The 20583-nt window shown below is 41.0% G+C and overlaps 2 protein-coding genes across 3 annotated transcripts; both read left to right on the top strand.

Annotated features, from left to right (window-relative positions):
• The first annotated feature begins 476 nt into the window (after positions 1–476).
• Positions 477–8590, top strand: rcbtb1 (regulator of chromosome condensation (RCC1) and BTB (POZ) domain containing protein 1). 2 transcript variants are annotated; one of them, XM_084713743.1, is made up of 14 exons: positions 477–634; positions 753–782; positions 2003–2294; positions 3366–3516; positions 3823–3989; positions 4941–5099; positions 5187–5294; positions 5402–5544; positions 5887–5950; positions 6330–6456; positions 6585–6711; positions 7017–7168; positions 7280–7410; positions 8381–8590. In XM_084713743.1, the coding sequence occupies exons 2-14, from the start codon at positions 766–768 to the stop codon at positions 8519–8521; spliced, it is 1779 nt and encodes a 592-aa protein (XP_084569869.1). In that variant the 5' UTR covers positions 477–634; positions 753–765; the 3' UTR covers positions 8522–8590. The 2 variants fall into 2 exon arrangements, with proteins under 2 accessions (XP_084569869.1, XP_084569870.1); XM_084713744.1 differs by lacking the exon at positions 753–782.
• Positions 8591–12251: 3661 nt separating this feature from the next.
• On the top strand, positions 12252–20569 carry cdadc1 (cytidine and dCMP deaminase domain containing 1). The gene is made up of 11 exons (XM_084713996.1): positions 12252–12510; positions 13518–13621; positions 13969–14146; positions 15958–16261; positions 17261–17467; positions 17545–17669; positions 18435–18484; positions 18934–19103; positions 19195–19384; positions 19696–19744; positions 19821–20569. Exons 1-11 carry the CDS (start codon positions 12411–12413, stop codon positions 19919–19921), a joined length of 1578 nt encoding a protein of 525 aa, XP_084570122.1. The 5' UTR covers positions 12252–12410; the 3' UTR covers positions 19922–20569.
• Positions 20570–20583: the final 14 nt, after the last annotated feature.

Below are 20583 nucleotides of genomic sequence, written 5' to 3' on the forward strand. Positions count from 1 at the left end.
TATGTTGAGTGTCACAATATGTTATTTTATAGAGTAAAATACTATTTAAAATATGTCAGGTGAGGTTATTTTGTGTGATTAGTAATGTTCAATGCAATGCAAAAACTGAAAAAAAAGAAAAGAAAAAAAAAGAAGTAACAGTCCAATTCAAGAAATCTGTGATATATTTTTATTTCTACGTATTTTATATATAATTTTTGTTTATTGTATTTTTTTAATAAATGTAAAACACAGACAGCAATTAATTAATACATAGATGAATAAATTTTTAAGTTTTTAATATTCGAAAGAACCCTAGCGGAAAAACTTTATCTATTATGCATATTATAATTTGTAATTTATTAATTTGTGGTGATAGTAATTAAATTACACTGTTATGTATTTAATTAAGCATTTAATTATGCATGTATAATTATTTATGTATTTATATATTTAGTTTCTTGAAATTAAAAGCAAGTTCTTACTTTTTTTTACAGTTTAAAACTTTAGAGCGGTTGTTTATGTAATGGCCGGCAGGGGGCAACAACAATCCCGTGCTCATCCACTCTGCCTGTAATAAAGGAGACGAAGAAGAAGAATTCGACGCAGTTTATCGGGCTACTGTTGACAACACCGGGCAAACGATTTCACTCGGGTAACTTTCTTCCATTGGTGTAGATATATTGTATACGTGGGTGTTTTACTGATAGTGATATTATGATTAAATGTCGCTGTATGTCTGTCTGTTTGTCTGTCTGTCTGTCTTTTCTCAGTTGACTCGTTGTCATGGAGCGATGCTTTAGGTAGGAAGAGCACAGGAAAGCGCTTAACTTCACATAAGCTACTAGCCTCTCCCGTTTACCATAATGCTGCTTCAGTGTCAGTTAGCTTGCTGTGTTGCCGTAACGTTACTAAATGGTTACAGTGAAAAGGTGTTTTACACCTGGCCTGAACGGCAGCCGCAGTTTTAGCTCACTGACAATGTTCTATGGTGTGTTTAAGCTAGCTCTGATGGAGAGGACGCTTCGCCGAACTCCACTCAATAACTGAGCGATTTTAAAGTTCCCTGCTTTGTCAGCTACAGGACATTTCTAATCATGGATGACTCAGTGGCTTTTATTAATCGGTGGGAGCCACATTAGTGAGTCTAGAGTTTGGTTAGCTTTGAAAGACAACTAGTAGTGTCAATCTCTCTCTTTGAGAATGTACAGTACTCTGCCAGTTATATTACCCTATCATGACTGTACTTGAATTGTTAAGTGAAATTGTCTTGCATGCCGAATTGAAGGGTGGGTTTGGTTAAGCAAAGTAATGAGTCATAGATGCAGAGTGAACTATTAAACATTTGCCTATGGGCAAGATTATATTGAATTACCAGTTTTTTGTACAGCATTTGGTTATTTTCAAGAGCAGTCAAATATATCAAGCATAAAGCCTTGTTCTAAGAGATAGCTGCTGCTTTGCCTAATTTTCATGAGCTAGTTGTGACTTAAAACAGGTAACTACTTAATTTTGGGATTTTTTTTTGCATGTTATTCGGAGAGCATCTGTCTGTCTAAGGAGTTATATTACCCTATATTGCTGTGCTTGAAGTGTTAAATAAAGTTGACTTGTATACTGGATTAAACGGTAGGGTTTTTTAAGCAAAATAATGAGTCATAGATGCTCAGTGAAATATATAACACTTGCCTATCAGGGAGAATTAATTGAATTGACCTATTTTTATCTAGATTTTGGCCCATTTCAAGGCAATCGAATGTATGAAATATGAGGGTGTATGAAGCTTGTTATAACTGATTACTTGTACTGCTTTGACTGCATGCCATGCCTCATTTCCATGGGCTAATTATGATTTAAACCAAGGAACCACTGAATTATTTTTTGCATGTCGTTCTGGATTTTTTTTGCATGTAATTCTGAGTGTATCTGTCTATTTTTTTAGTCCACCAGCTGCTGGTTTGGGAAACCCAGTCTCCTCATTTCATGTATTCACAACTAACTCTCCTCTTGTTCTTTTTGTCAGTGTCAGCAGGGATGATTCTGCTCCTTGCTCCTCCCCACCTCCTCCAGCATCACCTCCGCCTCCTCCCGTCCCTTCTCCTCGTCACCCCCCTCCCATTCCTCCCTCCACTCCTCCGCCAGCCCTGACTTCCCCTCCCCGACAGGGAGGGCTGAGTTTTGTAGGAGCCATGGTGGACGTCAGCAAGTGGCCTATGTTCTCTCTGCTGAACGCAGAGGAGCTGGCCACGATCCGTCAGGCCTGCGTGTTTGGAACTTCTGCAAACGAAGCCATCTACATCACACATGGCAACGAGGTGAGGAGTGTGTGTGTGAGACACCTGTATAACCTGCCTCTTTTCAAAGTCTTTCCTTTGAATGAGTTTACATTTTTTGATCTTCAATGGCTTTTTTGTGTGTTACCAGTAATGTACAAGAAATTAAACCACTAAGACCTGTCAAGAACACAGTGCAGTAAAGGTGCAAAGAAATCTGATATTGTAATGTGAGGCACACTAAATACAAACATGCAGGTACAACAGTGGAGGAGAACAATGGACTTGTGCAAGATTACATGGTGTCGTAGTGGTATGTTCACATTCCAGCTGTTAGTAGAATGAAAACTGTGTTTCCTGCAGCGTTTTGTAGCGATGCTGGACTACCTTACCTCTGCTACCGTTATAAAAAAAATTACACTCACTAAAATTTCACAGGGGGGATTTGACATAAACAACAACTTAAATATAAGTATTATGGCTGTATCCTTGTCATCCACACCCATGTAGCCCAAATTTTAAACAAATTTACTGAAATTCTGCAAAAGAAAATGCAGTGTGAAGTCAGTTTCCTTCCTCTGCCCTCTTCTGTGCAAATATTAGAAACTAAGTGTTTCAAGATAAATAGTTTGTGGAACAAATTCTCCACATTTTCCACAAGAAGGGGCCACAGCGAGAGGATTAGAAGAGCACCAGCCAAACCTCAAACAGTGAAGGAATTAGTGATGGAAATATGACATTTTTAGTTTCATCCAGCTGTTTTTATACAGATGAATAAATTATGTAAAATGATCGCAGTCAGCTCAAATAAATTCAGGCAATTATGTGCTAACTGTGACAGGCCTAATCATAAGACAAGATGCATCAGGATCCAGGAGGTTTATACCTTTGCTAAACAAAGCACAAGCAGCACATAGCATGCTTAGATTATTGCCAGCTGGTTTAGCAACATACAGTACTCCACAGGGACACATTATTCATGTTTTTATACCACAGAAAACAGTAAATAGATTAACGTATGAACTTTTCAAAGTTCTAAAGGTTTATGAAGGAAATCTTTGGTTTAGGCACCTTGAAAGTGCTTGAAATGTCTGTGTGTGTGTTGTTTCCCAGGTCTTTGTGTTTGGGTTGAACAGCAGCAGCTGCCTCGGCACAGGAGACAGTCTGAGCACCATTGTGCCAAAGAAACTGGACTTCCTGCGGGGGAAGAAGGTCATCAGCTTGAGCTACGGCAGCGGCCCCCACATCCTGTTGGCTACTGATGGTGGGTTATTATTACTTGCACTAACTATATAAATCAGTCTATAAATCATCAACTTCTCATGTGCACACCATGTGGCTGCTCCTCATGTTCAACCCTGTCAAGTAGAAACGCTCCTGTCTCTTAAATAATAAAGTCATGTTATGATATGAAGGCTCTTGAGTAAGAGGTTCTGTAATGTGGCCTGTAGCTGGGTCTGTAAATAGACATGAATTACAAGAGTTTGCATCATCTGGGTTAAAGAAATACTTCACCCGATCTTCTGATCTTGACCCAGTCTTGTGAAACCTTTGTGTTGATTCGTTTCAGATGGGCAGCTGTTTGCTTGGGGTCACAACGGCTACAGTCAGATGGGAAATGGGACGACTAACCAGGGGCTGTCCCCGGTGCTGGTCACCGCTAACCTGCAGAACAAGAAAGTGAGAGAAGTGGCGTGTGGCTCGCATCACTCCATGGCCCTCACCCATGACGGAGAGGTAGCTCTTATTTTCATAACTCTGCGGTTTCATCATCATTTTCTAACTTTTTTAAAATACATATTTGATTAGATGAAATATTAAATAGTTAAATGGTGTTTTCACTGTAGAGACTTAAATACCCTTAGGGGTTGAGATAAATGTGTGTGTCATACTTCAGCTGTTATTTGATCAAAGCATCTTCATACTAATTGTTTTACAGCTCTGAAGCTGACATTTTGAGAGGTGTAGCATAGATGATGAGTCATTCATTTACAGCCGTGATTCCCAAAAAGTTAGGACTTTGTCTAAAATATAAATAAAAACAGATTTCAAAATTGCAAAGTGCAAAATTTGCAGATAATTTCTGACTTGTATTCAGTTGAATGCTGTACAAAGACAAGGTATTTTATGGTTAAACTGATTAACTTTTTTGTAAATATACACTCATTCTGAATTTGATGCCTGCAGCAAACTTCAGAAAAGTTTTTATCATGAAGCATATTTACATCTAGCACTAGTTAGTTTGTATTTAATGTTTACCTTCCAGCGGGTCACTTGGCTCACCTTGACATAGCCACCTCCTGCTTCACCAGTGTCAGACTAAGCAGCTTATTTTTAACCCCCAGGGCATGAAAGCTAATTAGGCTGTGTGTTTGGCAAGCAGGAAAGCTAAGGTAAGTAAAGCTGTTACCATGTTAAATGTTACTAACTGCACAGTTAGAAGAAACCTGTCAGATGATTTGGATTCAGCTTCGTCCACACATCTGTCGCTTTCAGTGTGTGTATTTTTAGTTGATGTTTGTTGGCAGGTTAAAGTTAAATCTGTCAGAGGTGGGACCAAGTCACTGTGCAGTCTCTGCACTCAAGTCCCAAGTCAAGGAAGCCAAGACTGATAAGTCCCAAGTCCTAAACAAGTCATAATGGACTCCTCACCAAATGCAATTCCATTTGTTGCATCTGCCCCTCCAGGTCTTTGCGTGGGGTTATAATAACTGTGGTCAGATCGGCTCAGGCTCTACAGCCAACCAGCCTTACCCCAGGAAAGTGACCGGCTGCCTGCAGGGAAAGAACGCCGTCGGCATCACTTGTGGACAGACCTCCTCCATGGCTGTGATGGACAACGGAGAGGTGAACATGACCTTACATGAAATCTTGACTAACCCGGTGAGAAATCTGAAGGTTAATAGTAAAGAGAATCATTGTGTGTTCATGTAGGTTTATGGCTGGGGCTATAATGGGAACGGACAGCTCGGGATTGGGAACAATGGAAACCAGCTGACGCCTTGCCGCCTCGCTGCACTCCAGGGGCTCTGCATTCAGCAGGTGAGACTGGTGATATTTCTTCTGCCAAGCTTGATGAAAATGACGGCCATCACATTACTGTCTTCATGCATGACTCACTCGTGACTCAAGTGTTCCCTGCGCTCCAGATTGTGTCAGGCTACGGACACTGCCTGGCACTGACAGACGAGGGGCTGCTGTACGCCTGGGGAGCAAACACCTACGGTCAGCTGGGAACTGGCAACAAGAGCAACCACCTCAGTCCTGTGCAGATCATGGCTGACAAAGAGAGGTGGAGTCGGCGGGGGGGGGGGATTTTCAGAGCACATATTTATTTGTCTTTGGAGAACAGACAGGCTTGGTTCTCTCCCATCCTGTTAAGACTTCAGCTTCCCGTTTCCTGTTCTTATTTCCTCCCTCTGTACCTCAGTTTCCGCTCAAGTAGATGTCAGTGAGCAAAAAGAACTCATCATGGAGTTTTTCCTCTTCATAAACAGTGACTGTAGACCGAGTCCTGTGACAGCAGAAACGCTGTTCAGCATTGTTTGTTTTGTGGCTATAACAGAATATGTGATTCTAGACGTAGCTGAAAATGAAAGCCTGTCCGTTTATTAACGCTTCTCTCATTTAACAGGATTGTAGAGGTCGCAGCCTGCCATTCAACACACACTTCAGCAGCCAAGACTCAAAGTGGGCAGGTATATATACAGATTCATTGGCTCCATGTGTGTTTTCTGTATATATGAGTGGTTTTATAATAGATGGAGTCAGATGGAGTCACAGATGTTATGTTATATTAAACAAGAGAGGATGAGTCCTCTACTGTAAGTTGATAAGCTTAATTTAACCGTTACAAACATTTACTCCTTCTAAAATATTACTGATGATTTCTTTACAACTCATAAACAGACACCGACTCATTTGGCAAACATTCAGCATTAATTTGAACTCTAATTAACGTGAAACATGCGAACTAAACCAGCTATTCCAGGCGGGAATAGAAATTTGAACAGACCGCATCTGTCCTTTAAGAGTTTTTGTAAGAGTCGGGCTGATCCTGACCCGTTTATCCTGCAGGTGTACATGTGGGGTCAGTGTCGGGGTCAGTCCATCGTCATACCACACCTCACGCACTTCATCACCACCGACGACGTCTTCGCCTGCTTCGCCACGCCCTCCGTCATGTGGAGGCTCGTGTCTATGGGTAAGAGTCAGAGAGACAGCAGCATGTGTCTTTAACACTTTATTTAACGTTGTTGCAAATTCTGCATTAAATGTATTCTTAATGCATAACTGTGATGGGGGATGAAGGGTGATTCCGCTTCGTTCCAGAGCACGATGACTTCCTGACTGTTGCCGAGGCTCTGAAGAAAGAGTTTGACAGCCCAGAAACGTCTGACCTGAAGTTCAGCGTCGAGGGGAAATGCATTCATGTTCACAAAGCTGTGCTGAAGATCAGGTGCGTGTTAAAAATTAAATTAACCCTGACACTGCTGCATCAACTTGGCGGGGTTTATTTTGACATAATGACTTGTTCACTGCACATGATCCCACTTTCTATACGGCTACTTATTAAAAAAACAATAATTTCACACAAATATTGCTTTAAAAATTATTTTATTGCTTCCGCTAAGTCCTCCATAATCTATGATCAGAACAGCACCCATACCGACTGATTATGACCAGACATTTGATACCAGCTTTTGATATTTGACACTCAGTGGTAATTATACAGTACAGATAATGGTGTTTTGTTTGGGGCAGGTGTGAGCATTTCCGCTCCATGTTCCGCTCCCAGTGGACGGAGGATCACCAAGACGTGATCGAGATCGGCCAGTTCTCTTACCCCGTCTACAGATCCTTCCTGCAATTCCTCTACACGGACACCGTCGATCTTCCACCTGAGGACGCCATCGGTTGGCATACGCACACACACAGCTGTCAAATACTGTGTTGTCTCATTTTTGAGGTTTTCTGTCTTCTTTGTACCTTGTTTAAACCGCGTCTTGTGTGTGTGTGGGCTGCAGGCCTGCTGGACTTGGCCACCTCTTACTGTGAAAACCGCCTGAAACGTCTGTGTCAGCAGATCATCAAGAGAGGAATCACTGTGGAAAACGCCTTCACCCTGCTGTCTGCTGCCATACGATACGACGCAGAGGTACACTTTCTTTGACTAAGAAAACTTTTTGTCAACTAAAACTTGGGGGGAAATGGAATAAAACTAAAAGAAAAAATAGCCAAATCACTTTACTATAAGACTACCTGTATAAAAAATTTATAATGAGGTTGCAAACATTTTAAATCATTAATAAACAAGTCTAAACAAGTTATATTAGTTTTCATACATTGATGTGGGCACACTATTTGGCAAGACTCAATGTTTACTGATCATTAATCTTACTAACAAGTTACATTAACATTTATAACTGTAAAAAGAGCCTTATTGTAAATTCTGAAATACACTAGAGCTAGAACAATTAATCACTTATTAAATTAATCACCAACTATTTTGATTGGTTTGAGTTTTTTTTTTTTTTCTTGGTAAACTGAGTATCTGTTGTGGACAGAACAAGACATTTGAGGACGTCATCCTGCACTTTAAGAAAAGACACACATTTTTCACAGTTTTCTTACATTTTATTGACCAAACAACTATTAATCCATTAATCAAAAAAATAATTGACTGATAATTATTAAATAAGCCATAAAATACCATTTATAAATGAGTTACTAACATTTATAATTAGCAGAGGGAGCCTTATTGTATAAATTCTGCTGATGGAGGAGTCTTTACAACCTCATTTATGCATAATTATAAACCATTTATAAGGATAGTGTTACTGTGAAGTGGAACCAAAACAGACCTGACTAAAGTTTAGTCTGTTGACTCAGAGTCAGGTGACACCCAGTGTTCACACGAGGAACTACACGAACAAGCAGCTCTGTTCTAGAAACAGGTCCCACAGTGAACTGTGTTAATGTGTATTGCTGCTGCAGCACTGAATTCTCCAGAGAGATCATGTCAATTTGATCTTTTCTGTTCCATTCTGTTCTGATCTGTTGTTTTTATATTACCACGCATTACAGTATGTTGTGTTTATTCTAATCCTGTCTATGTATTTTTCCAGGACCTGGAAGTGTTTTGTTTCAGGTTTTGTGTGAACCATCTGACTCAGGTGACTCAGACCAGCGCCTTCTGGCAGGTGGACGGAGTGATGCTCAAGGAGTTTATCAGCAAAGCGAGCCGCTGCGGAGCCTTCAAGAACTGAGTGGTACTCTTGTGTTTTTACTATTTAGAACTTGAGACCAAGTGGATGTGTTTCTGCGCTCTGAGTGTCGCTGCTCCAGAAGTTATCAGCTCTGATCACATTCCTAAGAGAACGCGAAGGCTCTTATTTGAAGTGTTGATTTACATATTAACTGAGGCTCATGTCGGCACATAAGCAGCATCATTCGCCAGATGTTGGACTGGAACTGAAGCTGCGTTTATGGATCAGAAGTCAGCACTTTGGACGATTCCTGTGGAGTCGCTCAACAGAATCATGGCGCCTTTTCCTCTCACACTGCATTGTATTCTCTACATGCTGTATGTATACTTGAAATTTTGTCTGTTTTCTCTGCCCTTTACCTCCGGAAAAGTTAAAGGGACAGTTCGGATTATTTGATGTGGGGTTGCATGAGGTTCTTAGCCAGAGTCAGTGTATTACCCACAGCAGATGCCAGTTGACACACCCTCAATTACAGTAAGCAGAGAGGAGTGTCAGCATAAAAGCAAAACAATGAACTCCTGTTGACTGGGTCAGCTACAAAACATGTTTTAGCCACTTAAAAAAAGATTCACCTAAAAAAAAACAACAACAAGTCAGTACTAGTTTGCACTTTATTTAGAATATTTTCACTGCTTTACTTTTCTGTCAGACTGCCTTTAACAACCAGAAAGCTCTGTCATATAAGCCAAATATCATTCTCTCCAAACTAACCAAACTCCACAGGCAAAAATCTGTCATTTTACCTCACAGAACACAGATGTTGCCAATCAACCGCTGACTTAATCTGTTAGTTTGTTTGTGTTATTGTGCGACATTGGTGATTCCAATTCCTGTTAAAAGAACAATGACACAAAAAACTAGCAGATCACCACAGCAGTAGAGCAGCAACTCACGTTTTTCTGCAAGATAAAATGACTGATTTCACCTATGGAGTTTGGTTGCTTTGGCGAGAGGGATATTTGGCTCGTATAGCAGCAGTTTCTGGTCTTCAAAGGCAGTCTGACAGCAAAGTAAAGCAGTGAAAATCCCAAGAACAACATTGCTTAGCTTCCATGATGGTACTCCTCTCTGCTTCTACAAACTAGGGGCAGGTCAGCTGGCACCTACTGTAGCTAATACACTGACTATGGATAAGTACCTCACACAGCCACATAATCTGAACTATCCCTTTAATATGGGAGCCAAAGCCTGAAAGGAATACGAGACTACTAGTTCAAAGAACAGTCTGTGTCTTTGTTAGGGAGCTGAAAGAGATTTTCTGTTGAAGAAAGGGTTAGATAACTGACTTAACACTGGCCAGGACACTAGTACCACTGTACTGACACACGGCTTTTTAGCTGCTTTTCATTTCAACCATTTTCAATTCACAGTCTTTGTGTTCAGGCGAAAGTAGCTCTTGGATGTGTTGATCCTTCAAAGATAGTGTAACTGTAAGAAAGAATGGCCTGAATCCCATTCAGACATTCACGGTTGGTTATTTTAATTGTTCACTTATCTGGTATTCTGTACATTTTGGAGGTTCAATACCATTGTGGGATGTATAATAGTTTACTTTTTCTACTCAAGTCTGTTTTCTTTTAGTATGTTTATTCTGCCTGATTCAAATTTTTTTTTTTGCTCTAAGGCACTTTAAGAAACTACATCTGCTTCTCCTTTATATTCAGTAAAGCAGTTCAAATTACTGAAAACGCTGCAGAGGGGAAGACTGAAAACGGAGTTACAAAAGCAACAGCAAACATTTAAAGCGCTGTTACGTTACTGGCAGCCTTGTTGACTGAATGACCTTGTTTTCCTTACAACACTGGGACCTTTAACAGCTCATCCAAGGTGACTGATTCCATCAGTGTGTGTATGCTGATGTGCAAATGCAAAGAAAAAAGTAATTCCATGGCAATTTAACATTTTCTGCAGGTTTTGTCTGCAGAGATGGTGAGTATGCACTGCAAGCTAAAGCAATATGAACACTTTGAAATGCTCTGTAGTAACACGTGGTGTTTTGTTTATATGCTGTTATAGTGACCAAAAACTACCTGCAGGTCCTAGTTTTGACGTCCTGCTGCATCACCAGTGGTTGTAGAGTCGATAGGAGACAGGAAGAGTGTTATTGACCAGGTCAGCTGGCAGCGAGACCGGTGAGATCAGTTTGTTTCGTCTGTTAGGTTTTTATTTCCTGATGCACTCATATGCTCAAAAGAACCATTTAAACTTTAACTTGATCTCTGTTTATTCTAAAAAGTTAAAACAGTTGTAATCAGGTTAGAAAACCGTTACATGTGCATTGAGTTTAGGTTTCTGTGGCAGTTAATGATTTAGTGGAATGACGAGCAGGTTTACAGTTTTCCTCGTTTTATATGAAAAGCAAACTGGAAAAAATTAGATTGTTTTGCTTACTATATTAAGATAAGAATATATATTTTTATTGTGCTTTGTTAAGCTTCTATTTACATAGGACAGGTTTATGAAACTGCTGGTTATTCGGTTTAAATTCAACTTGCAGCATAATGGTTTACTTTGAGGTGATGAGCATTTGTATGACTTTTTTTTGCTGTTACATAACTATGACATGTTATTTTACTTTATTTTTTATATTTAGCTATGGGATGAAATGTTTCTGCAAATAAACAAATATTGGAATTCTGCTTTGTTTGATATAACTTTTTTGCATTAGACATCAGATATTGTTTCAAGTTTGAGACAAGCTTAAATTTTCTTTTCTGCATTTAATTTGAAGTTTCATAATAAAGTAGTTAATAAACTTTCTTCGCAGCAACCATTTGACAGGAAATGGTAGGGTAAACATAGGTGTTACCAGTGACACTAAATAAACTGTTCCATTCAGCTCGAACAGAGTGGGGATGCTGCTCTTGTGCATGTTGGCTCACTGGAAAGGCTCTGTTACACTAAATAGAACAGGGCCTTAATTCAGTATCTGTTTACACTACTGTTTCATATCAAATGCAAGCAGGAGTTACGTGAGGATATATAATAACGGTGTGATGTCACCTACTGAAACAAATGTACGCATGCTCGTTGCTCCGCCTGCTCGTACGTCAGACGCTATAGCGGAAGTAACCCGGAACTTGGTGAAGCTACAGTTATTTAGCTGCGGGAACAGCGGTAACGAAAGCTCTCCTTTGAAATAAGATGTTAACGCTGCATGGAGCGGGTAAAAAAAATATCATACTGCACATAATGACCTAGCCTTTTCAATTTTAACTTTGGGTAGGTGTAAATATGACTGACTTCTGTTTTGTTGTGGGATTTGTATAGAAGTCCGTGAGTTTTGAAGTCGTGTCAAGGTGGTAACCCAAGACTTGCGAAAAGGTCTCGCGAGAGTGATAACTTTAACCCAAGTCACGGTCTCGGTTTAACCCTAATTAAGTCTTCTTGTCTCTAGAGCAAAGTAGCTCGTAATCTCTGCACGGTTACATATATAAACCATGATTAGTATGTACAAAGAGATCAATAAAAAAGTAAGGGATTAAAAATCTCGCGAGAATTTCTCAAATTTAAGGTTACCATCTAGCCACGAGTAGTTATGACGTTGGATGCTATCGCTTAACTTTAGCTAGTGGTTAGCGGCACTTAGCTTGATGTTTCTAACTTGCCATAGAAAAGTACCGCGGAAGAGACATTTAGGAAGTCAACACGGGTGTTTTTGCTTTTATTAACGTTACAGTTTCTGCTCTAATTGCAACTTCCATGTAATTTTTTATGCAAATAATTTATATTTCGGCTGTCGTGCTTTTATTTTGAAATGCGTGGTCGGAAATAGTGTTTTATTTGTCTAGTTTTACTTAGTATTCCAGGTTAATACTATTTCTGGTTGAACTCTTAACATCTTGACACTTAAGATCCATTATCTCCCTATCTTAGTTTGACGGTTTGAATGGAAGGAAGCGACATACGGAACCGAGCCGACCCGGGTCAGCTGAGACCGGGGCGAGACACGAGAGACAGCAGCACCCAGAGTGACTGCAGACTACAAGGTGAGCCAAATTCACAAGAGAGTTCATGCTGTCATGGGTTTGCTGCATAGGTTTCTATTCTGCCCTGCCATAAAACAGATAGGTTTTGATTTCCAAAACAACCCAGTTCAGTAGCTACGTCCTTTCTAACAGTGTTTACGGCAGCAGCACTCCTCTAATAATCATGATCAGTAACTCAGAGGAATCAATAACATGATCATTTATTTTTAAGTCTGTCTCTACAGAAAGTATCCATCTTTGTGACTGAGGTGTTAAAGCACCAACCAGCTCCTTGTCAAACTAAAATCATTACAGTTTAAAGAGTCAAAAAAAAAAAAAGTTGTGATCAGGCAGCAGAATCCAGAGGCTGTTTCAAAGGAGAGAAAGTCGACATCATCTGAGAGGAATTTTTATGCTCAGGAAGGAACCAGTGAGAACAACACTAAAAGCCTCTGCATTACAAGCAGTTACTCTGTGGAATAACTTTAATGACTAAATGAAAACATGTCCACTGAAAAATAATGTACTGAGTGCATATGAGATGGATGATCAGAGAGGGGAACTAGCAAATTAAAAACAGAATAGTTGATTTTTATTTGTGTTATTTTATTCTGCTTATTTGCTCAGGCTGTGTTATTAATGTTTACATCTCATTAAGTTAGGTGTAGGAAAAAAAAAGGACATGAATTATTTATTCCTGCTGAGTGTTTGCTTTGTTTGTTTACTTGCTTGTTTCCTCCTTGGGTATTCTATTGTATTTTCTTTCATCGCGTTTGAAGTAAAATCTAATCTAAAAACAAAACAAAAATGAGACTTTAAAAATAGAATATTCTTAACTTTGTGTTATTCCTTGGTCACAGAACAAGACTTTCAAAGTTAGATGAGTCTAAATTATGAAGACTGAGACATTTGCTCTCCTCCACACACACGACATTCCACATTGACACACAAGCTAGTTTAATTGCACCTTTGCACAAAAGCACTTTGGTGACAAACTTGAATAAAATCTTCACCTCATCCTCCTGCAGGTCATGGCCCCAGGTTATCAAAGGTAAACCTGTTCACCTTGTTGAGTCTGTGGATGGAGCTGTTCCCACAGGAGCAGCCTGAAGAGGATGACCACCACGGCCAGGTAGGCGTACAAACGCACGGAGAACAAAATGCACCAAGTGTTTGAATCTGGCCAAGTGTACTAACAGACAGATGAGACATTTTGAAACATGAAACTTTGTTGTGTTTTCCTTTAATTTGTCACTGTTCTGCAGAATTCAGTCACAAAAGATTTAGTTGTTCTTCTGCATTCATTTCACCACAGCTGTAAGGTGCTGTAAAAGCTTGAAGACGCACCTTTAAAATATCTTCAAAGTGCTTGATACTGAGTTTGCAAAAGATGTAGGAGTCCTGACCCTGAGTTATAATGTGATCAAACATTTACTCTGTGAATTTAAGAGGTTTTTTTTTTAATCTGCTGTCTTCCAGATCCGCGGGCTGGGTCTGGTGGTGGTGCGGGACAGTAAGGTGCTGGGACTCCACTGCTCAGGACCCGAGCTCCACGCCGGACAGGCGGCCATCATCCAGCACGGCGCCAACCTGACCGACTGTCAGCTGTACTTCTCCAGGAGACCCTGCGCCACCTGCCTCAAGATGATCATCAACGGTGAGACGGAGGGATAGAGGTTACTTGTTTCCACTTTTTTCAGTCTCTTCACAAATATAGATTTCTATGGCTGTTTTGTTGTTGTAAAGGCACCTGGTTGCTTGTAACGTTCTAATTAAATGACAAAATGCTCCGCATATCAGTATAGTTTAATAATCAGTGTTTATTTTTGTGGGTCTAAACACACAGCTTGGACCAAAGCCACACAGTATTTATAGCCCAGCCCGGTTTTGTCGCTGTCTTGCCTGGAGGCCTTGACTGATTCCTGACATCTGAATTCCTGCTCACATTTCCAGTTTGTTTAGCGGCTAAAAGCAGAGGCATGATTTATACCGAATGAATGAAATCAGATTCAGAAATGGATTTATTGCCAAGTAGGTTTGCTGTGGCACGTTGGTGCAAAAACAACAAACATAATAATAAAAATATAAATAAAGATGAAGGAAACTAATGTCAGTTAAAACACCATAAATTCGATAATAGAGCGACTGTTATTTAAATAGAAGAAGAAGCTGATGAAATGAAATAAACTGCAGCTCAGTCTGATTCATGATTTTATGTAAATACACACATTTCAACAAGAAAACATCACAGAGCACAACCAGTGTTACAATAAAATACTGTAAATAAAATAATCCTCTATGACGAGCATTTGATAACCTCTGACTTCACCACCGATCCCCGTTTTAAAAGCTATATTAGTTTCAGTTCAAGATTCATTTTGAGTTCTGCATTTAAGCGCTTCCACATACTGATCCCAGAACAGGGAAAATTGTTTGTCCAAAGGTCAAATTTCTGCCACTTCAGCATGTTCATCAGCATCCGTCCAATCAAAAACATTTAACAGTGTGAGCAAGAAGTCACACAGACACCTAACTTTCAGTAATAACAACTGTAGAGCTAAATGACAGCAGGAAATAAGATAAAATTTCATTTTAAAGTATTTTTGAACATGATAGAAGAGGGTAAAGATTTCATGGTAAGCTTGCTGTGTAGCTCGTTCCAAGTCGGCGTAATTTGAAAAGAAAAAGGCAGATTTATTCAGTTCGAGCCATAAAGTCTTGTCTTCCCAATATTTTCCACTAACAGGACGTGAGGTCACAGACAAGTCATCAACGTGCAGAGAAATGTTTATACATGGGACAGTATGAATATTCAGGTGTATAATAGGAAAAAAATCTCACCATGATATTTATTGTTCCTGGGACAACAGGCCGTCCTTAATTTTGAGCACAACTAATCCATCAGTAAAGTGGATATTATGTACTGAGGTAATTTTGGAAATGTGTTAGTAGTAGTTATACAGTAATTCTGAGCAGTCAAGAGGCATAAATATGATGTTTTACATGAATTTTTAGAGGCGAATTACCTTCTTCACAACACGTTCCTTCACCCCAGCCTCCAGGCTTTTGTTGCCCCCACAGCAGCTTCATCATGAAACTGTGAACAGAATAAATGCAGCTGCTCTGATAACTCAGGAAGTGTCAGGGCATGTCAGTAAAACCACAGTATCTCCTCCATATCACCTCACTAAAACCTGAATGTTGATGCAGGCAGGGTGATGCAAATCATTCTTATTATTTTGTGCAAATGTTAACCGCGTTTTGCTTCCTTTCTCAACTTAGGACCAACATGTTATCTGTTATAGTGGATGTGAAAAGGCTGCTGTCCAGGTGCTGTCACACAGTTGTAAATTAAATTAAATATTAATACAGCTGAACTTTGGATCAGTCTGTCTGACCTCATTCTTGGCTCCCCTGTTAACAGTAAGTCGAAACAAACGATGATGATGCCGTTTTGCTCCCCTCCAGCTGGAGTCAGCCAGATCTCCTTCTGGCCCGGAGACCCCGAGGTCAGCATGCTGAGGTCCAGCTCCACAAACCACTCAAACTCCCACTCCCACAGTTCGCCCGACTGCATCACGGAGGAGGCCGCGCTGGACGCCGTGGCAACAGAGAAGCTCAAGTCCAACAGCCGTCCTCACATCTGCGTGCTGCTGCAGCCTCTGGCTCCGGGCCTGGCTCAGTTCGTTAATGAGACGTCCAGGGAGTGTGACTTCATGGAGAGACTGAGTGATGATGAACCAGGGCTCAACACACACGAACTCTTCAACAGGTACCTACCTGTGTTTCTGCAACAAGAATAATCATAACCTGGGGATTACTTGGCCGGGTGTGGAGAATTTGACTTTAGGTTGACTGTTATTATTATTATTTGTCCCAGAGGGCAGTCTGTGTTGCAGCAACCATAAAAACACAGGAAAACATACAGAAACACAAACAACATGACACAGAAACATACAGCAATGGACATTAACCCGTGCACTCTCTGGGTCCTGTAATAATTTAGTGAGCATTTCCAAACTGTGTGAAAAGACCACTGTCCCAGACAAGAAGTCACAACTTCAGACAATTTTAAAATGTCTTAAAAACCTTCAGAATCTTAAACTAACAATACCTGCTGATAATAGAGGTGTAAAAATGTCTGTCAATTCTTAATCAGGCATAAAAAAGGTCAGCTATATCATAAGAACCAAACAGAAATAAGAGGTGATGACAGCTGATAAAAGCAGTTGCTGAGGCAAATGAAACATGACATTTCAAAGCAAATACGGGAATTAAGATCAGAATAGGAAAAAAAACTATGAAAGAAATAACAACAAACAAGGCAGCAGAGCACCTGTTGTGTGAAGACAATGAGGGATAAATTGGATTATCTGCAGAATAAATCAACAAAACAACATGAGGCTCCACCACATGAAAGAGGAATGAGAGGAAGGATGAATGAGCAAAAAGCTGGGGATCCCGTCTGAGCCTGTGAAGACTGAGACAAGTCTGCATCATTTTTTACAACTTTGATTTAATAAGTGAAGCAAACTAAATGTTTCCTCTGCGACCCATAAATCTTTTTATTCCACAAACCAAATTGATCTCAAATAATTGAGAATTGATGAAATATGCACGTGGACTGAAATCTGTGAGAAGTGAGACTGAAATTAACTACATGGCTTAATTAGTCGCGTTTTCCTTTTTCAGTTCATCAGAATCAAAGTCTGTGTTTCAGTTCAAGCAGCTGTGTTGAATATGAGTGAAAGAAACTCTTCCTGCTTTCCAGAGAGCGGATGAGACACCTGAAGGATTTCTCCAGACAGTTCCTGGTCGAGACGTCTCAGCAGCACCGGGACATTTTGACCCAGATGGGTCTGGAGAACTTCTGCGTGGAGCCGAACTTCTCCAACCTGAGGAACAACATGAGGGAGCTGGTGGAGGTTCTCGCCGCTGTGGCCGCCGGAGTACCACAGCAACACTACGGCTTCTACAGGTGACAAACACTCACATCTTCTTTTTTTCGTGCGCTTGATGTTCTCTGTTGTTGATTGTTTTGTTCTTGTGATCCAGGGAGCAGCACACGACCCCTGAGACATCACTAGCAAAGTCCTCGCTGTGTTCTCGTCACGAAGGACTGTCCCAAGAAGAGGCTCGCCATTGCATCATCCAAGCCAGGCTGCTGGCTTATAGAACAGGTCTGACTGTCATTGAATGCTTCACGGTACCTGAGGGGGGGTTCAGCAGTTCATGTCTCAGGTCAGACTTAACAAGCAGAGACTAAGACTTTGCATTAGAAAAAATTTAATTGATCTAAGATTATTTCTAATCAGAATTTAGCAAAACGAGCTCAGCTGCACAATTAAAAACTAATCTCTCTTTAGTAAGTCCAGGATTATTTATGTCAACCAAAATTAAACAACAACCATAAACTTTGGACTGCTCTGTATTCTTTAACAAAATGTTACACTGTTTCTTAGGTAGTCAAAAAAAATAACAAAATTTTTCATCGCTTGCGAGCTACATAAAAAGTCAATAAAATGTTACACAGTTTGTCAAAAAGTCAAAAAAAAAAAACATTTCTTCTTGGTGCAACTGAGCCTAAAAGCTGCAGCCGTTTGGCTAAAGAATGAGAATCTTGTAAACTATCAATCCGATGGAATAAGTGATGTGTTATAAAGTGTTTGTCAAACTGGAGAGAAGCTGTCTGACCGTTCAAGTTTGTCAGTGTTTAGTGTAGATTGTGTAACTCTGTCACATTTTTAGACTCAAACTGCTCTAACAGAAAACTACAGCAGGCATTTCTCTGTGTGAGCGTCTTTTCTCGGCAGTTAACTGTGTGGCGAGGCCTCAGGTCTGACCCTGCAGGAGGTGTTCCCGAGTGACACGTTTTAAAGGTCGCTGTCATTTTAAACGACATTTTCAGCAGCTTCTTACATTCAGAACTGTCTTTTTCATTCCAGAGGACCCCAAAGTGGGTGTGGGCGCTGTTATCTGGGCCAAAGGACAGTCGGTGAGCTCACCTTTCTGTTCTTTTCATATTTCTGTCCTTTGTTTTCTTTAGGAGACAGACTACAAAGTGACATTTTCTGGAGTTCAGCATTTTGAGAATATTGATTGTTTTGCTGAGAATGAGATGTGAAAATCTGCACCGCTCTCATATCTGTGCACTAAATATAAAGCTGCAGCTGGGTTCGCTGTGCAAACGCACCACGGCTGCCTCGTGTGTCCTGCATCAGTTTGTGCATCTCCTCAGAAACTAACATGACATGCACGTAAATGCATGACTGAAAAGGAAGCACATCTCCAGCCTTAGCTTAGCTTAGCATCGACACTGGAAGCAGGGGGAAACGTCTAGCCTGGTTCTGTCCAAAAGACAAGCTAGAGCAGCTTTTTCCATTTTGCATTCTCTTTCTCACTGACGGTGTTGATTGAGTTTGTTGACGTGTCCTCTTGTCCAAGGCGGTCAGTGATGGAACGGGGAGTCTGTACCTGGTGGGTTGCGGGTACAACGCCTACCCCGCAGGCTCGCAGCACGCCGAGTACCCCCAGATGGACAACAAACAGGAGGACCGACAGAGACGCAAATACAGATACATCGTCCACGCGGAGCAGAACGCCCTCACCTTCAGGTCAGAACAAAAAACAAACAACAAAAACAACAGACGTCTCCTTTAATTCTAAACGGCGTCTGATAGGATTTTTCCTCCTGATGCTTTTCAGGACTCGAGCCATCAAACCGGACGAGCCCACCATGCTGTTTGTGACTAAATGTCCGTGCGACGAGTGCGTCCCTCTGATCCGAGGAGCTGGCATCACGCACATCTACACCTCCGACCAGGACAGGGACAAGAACAAGGTGGACATCTCGTACCTGAGGTTCAGCAGCCTGAAGAACATCAGCAAGTTCATAGTGAGTAACTGCAGGGACGGAGGGAGGAAAAATCATTCATCTTTTCTTTTTAGCCACCATCGCTGCATTGACTTCTGCAGATACAATCGAGTTTTAATCCATCAGAACTTCTCTGTGGTGATTTTTCTACGCTCGATCTTTCAATGCAGGAACATGAGATCGTGTTGAGAAGGAAAATGTATGTTAATTTATTCAGTTACGTAACGAAATGATCTCTGACTCAGCAGCTTTTTGATGTTGGCGCAGTTTGAGGAAAGTCGATAAAGATTTCTCCACCTTGAAGAGAGTCTGACACTTTTCTGTCTTCACAGTGGCAGAGGAGTCCCTCAGCTGGTTCGCCGTCCTCTCCTCCCCAAGCCAGTGAGTTCCATTTCGTTCTCTTCACGTCTTCAGATGTCATCTTGCTTTGTTGTAACGTCAGCGTGTTTTGTTGCAGATGGCTGCATCGGGAAGCACAGCAGGCAGGCCGACCAGGAGAGCCACAGCAGCAAGAAGCTGTGCACCAACAGACCCCATGACTCAGCTGCTGTCAGCTGAACACCAGCCACAGACGGACAGACAAACAAACAAACCAAAAAAATCCTGTTTTTAGCTCTTGTGCCGCAGATTTGATACTTTATTGCTGCATCACTGCAGAATCTGAAGATCAAATCTGTGTCGCAGCATCATTTTACATTATTTATTTGCTGTTTCACACAGGACTGTTACTGTTCTTCTGGGAGACTGATCACTGGTCAGTCTGCGTGTGACGGACTCTGGACATAGACCTAGACATTGTCCCCGTGTCCCTCTGTAGACGGTTAAATCTGCTGCTGCATGTCCATGTTTTCTACCACGCTGTGTGACTGACGGCGGCCAAATCTGGCGCTTTTCAGTCGACACCAAAAAGGCCACAGGCTGCTTTAAACAGAGAGTGTTGTTGATGAGATTGAACGGCAGTCCCCTGTGTCCTTTAAAGGGATAGTACAGAGTTTTTCAAGTGTGGTTGTGTGAGGTGCTTAGCCATAGTCAGTAGGTGGCGGTCGAAACGCCCTCGGTTTGGAGAAGCAGCGGCAAATATCGCTCTCTCCAAAGCATCCACACTCCTTTAGCAAAAACAGTAATTTTACCTTGCTGGTCTATGCTAAGCTGATTGGTTAGTTTGTTTGCAGGCAGGAATAACGGTTTTATTTTGCCCATTTCACCTTATTTGTTCTGCG

This window comes from Lutjanus erythropterus, chromosome 24, assembly GCF_056507025.1.
Source record: "Lutjanus erythropterus isolate fLutEry1 chromosome 24, fLutEry1.hap2, whole genome shotgun sequence".
Lineage (NCBI taxonomy): Eukaryota > Metazoa > Chordata > Actinopteri > Lutjaniformes > Lutjanidae > Lutjanus > Lutjanus erythropterus.

Coding starts and splice junctions, on each gene's coding strand:
- rcbtb1 (XM_084713743.1), top strand. Junction 5,100..5,186: donor CTGTGATGGACAACGGAGAG/GTGAACATGACC, acceptor GTGTTCATGTAG/GTTTATGGCTGGGGCTATAA. Junction 6,457..6,584: donor GTGGAGGCTCGTGTCTATGG/GTAAGAGTCAGA, acceptor GCTTCGTTCCAG/AGCACGATGACTTCCTGACT.
- cdadc1 (XM_084713996.1), top strand. CDS start 12,411: ATGGAAGGAAGCGACATACGGAACCGAGCCGACCCGGGTCAGCTGAGA. Junction 18,485..18,933: donor TCTGGGCCAAAGGACAGTCG/GTGAGCTCACCT, acceptor CTCTTGTCCAAG/GCGGTCAGTGATGGAACGGG. Junction 19,104..19,194: donor CAGAACGCCCTCACCTTCAG/GTCAGAACAAAA, acceptor GATGCTTTTCAG/GACTCGAGCCATCAAACCGG.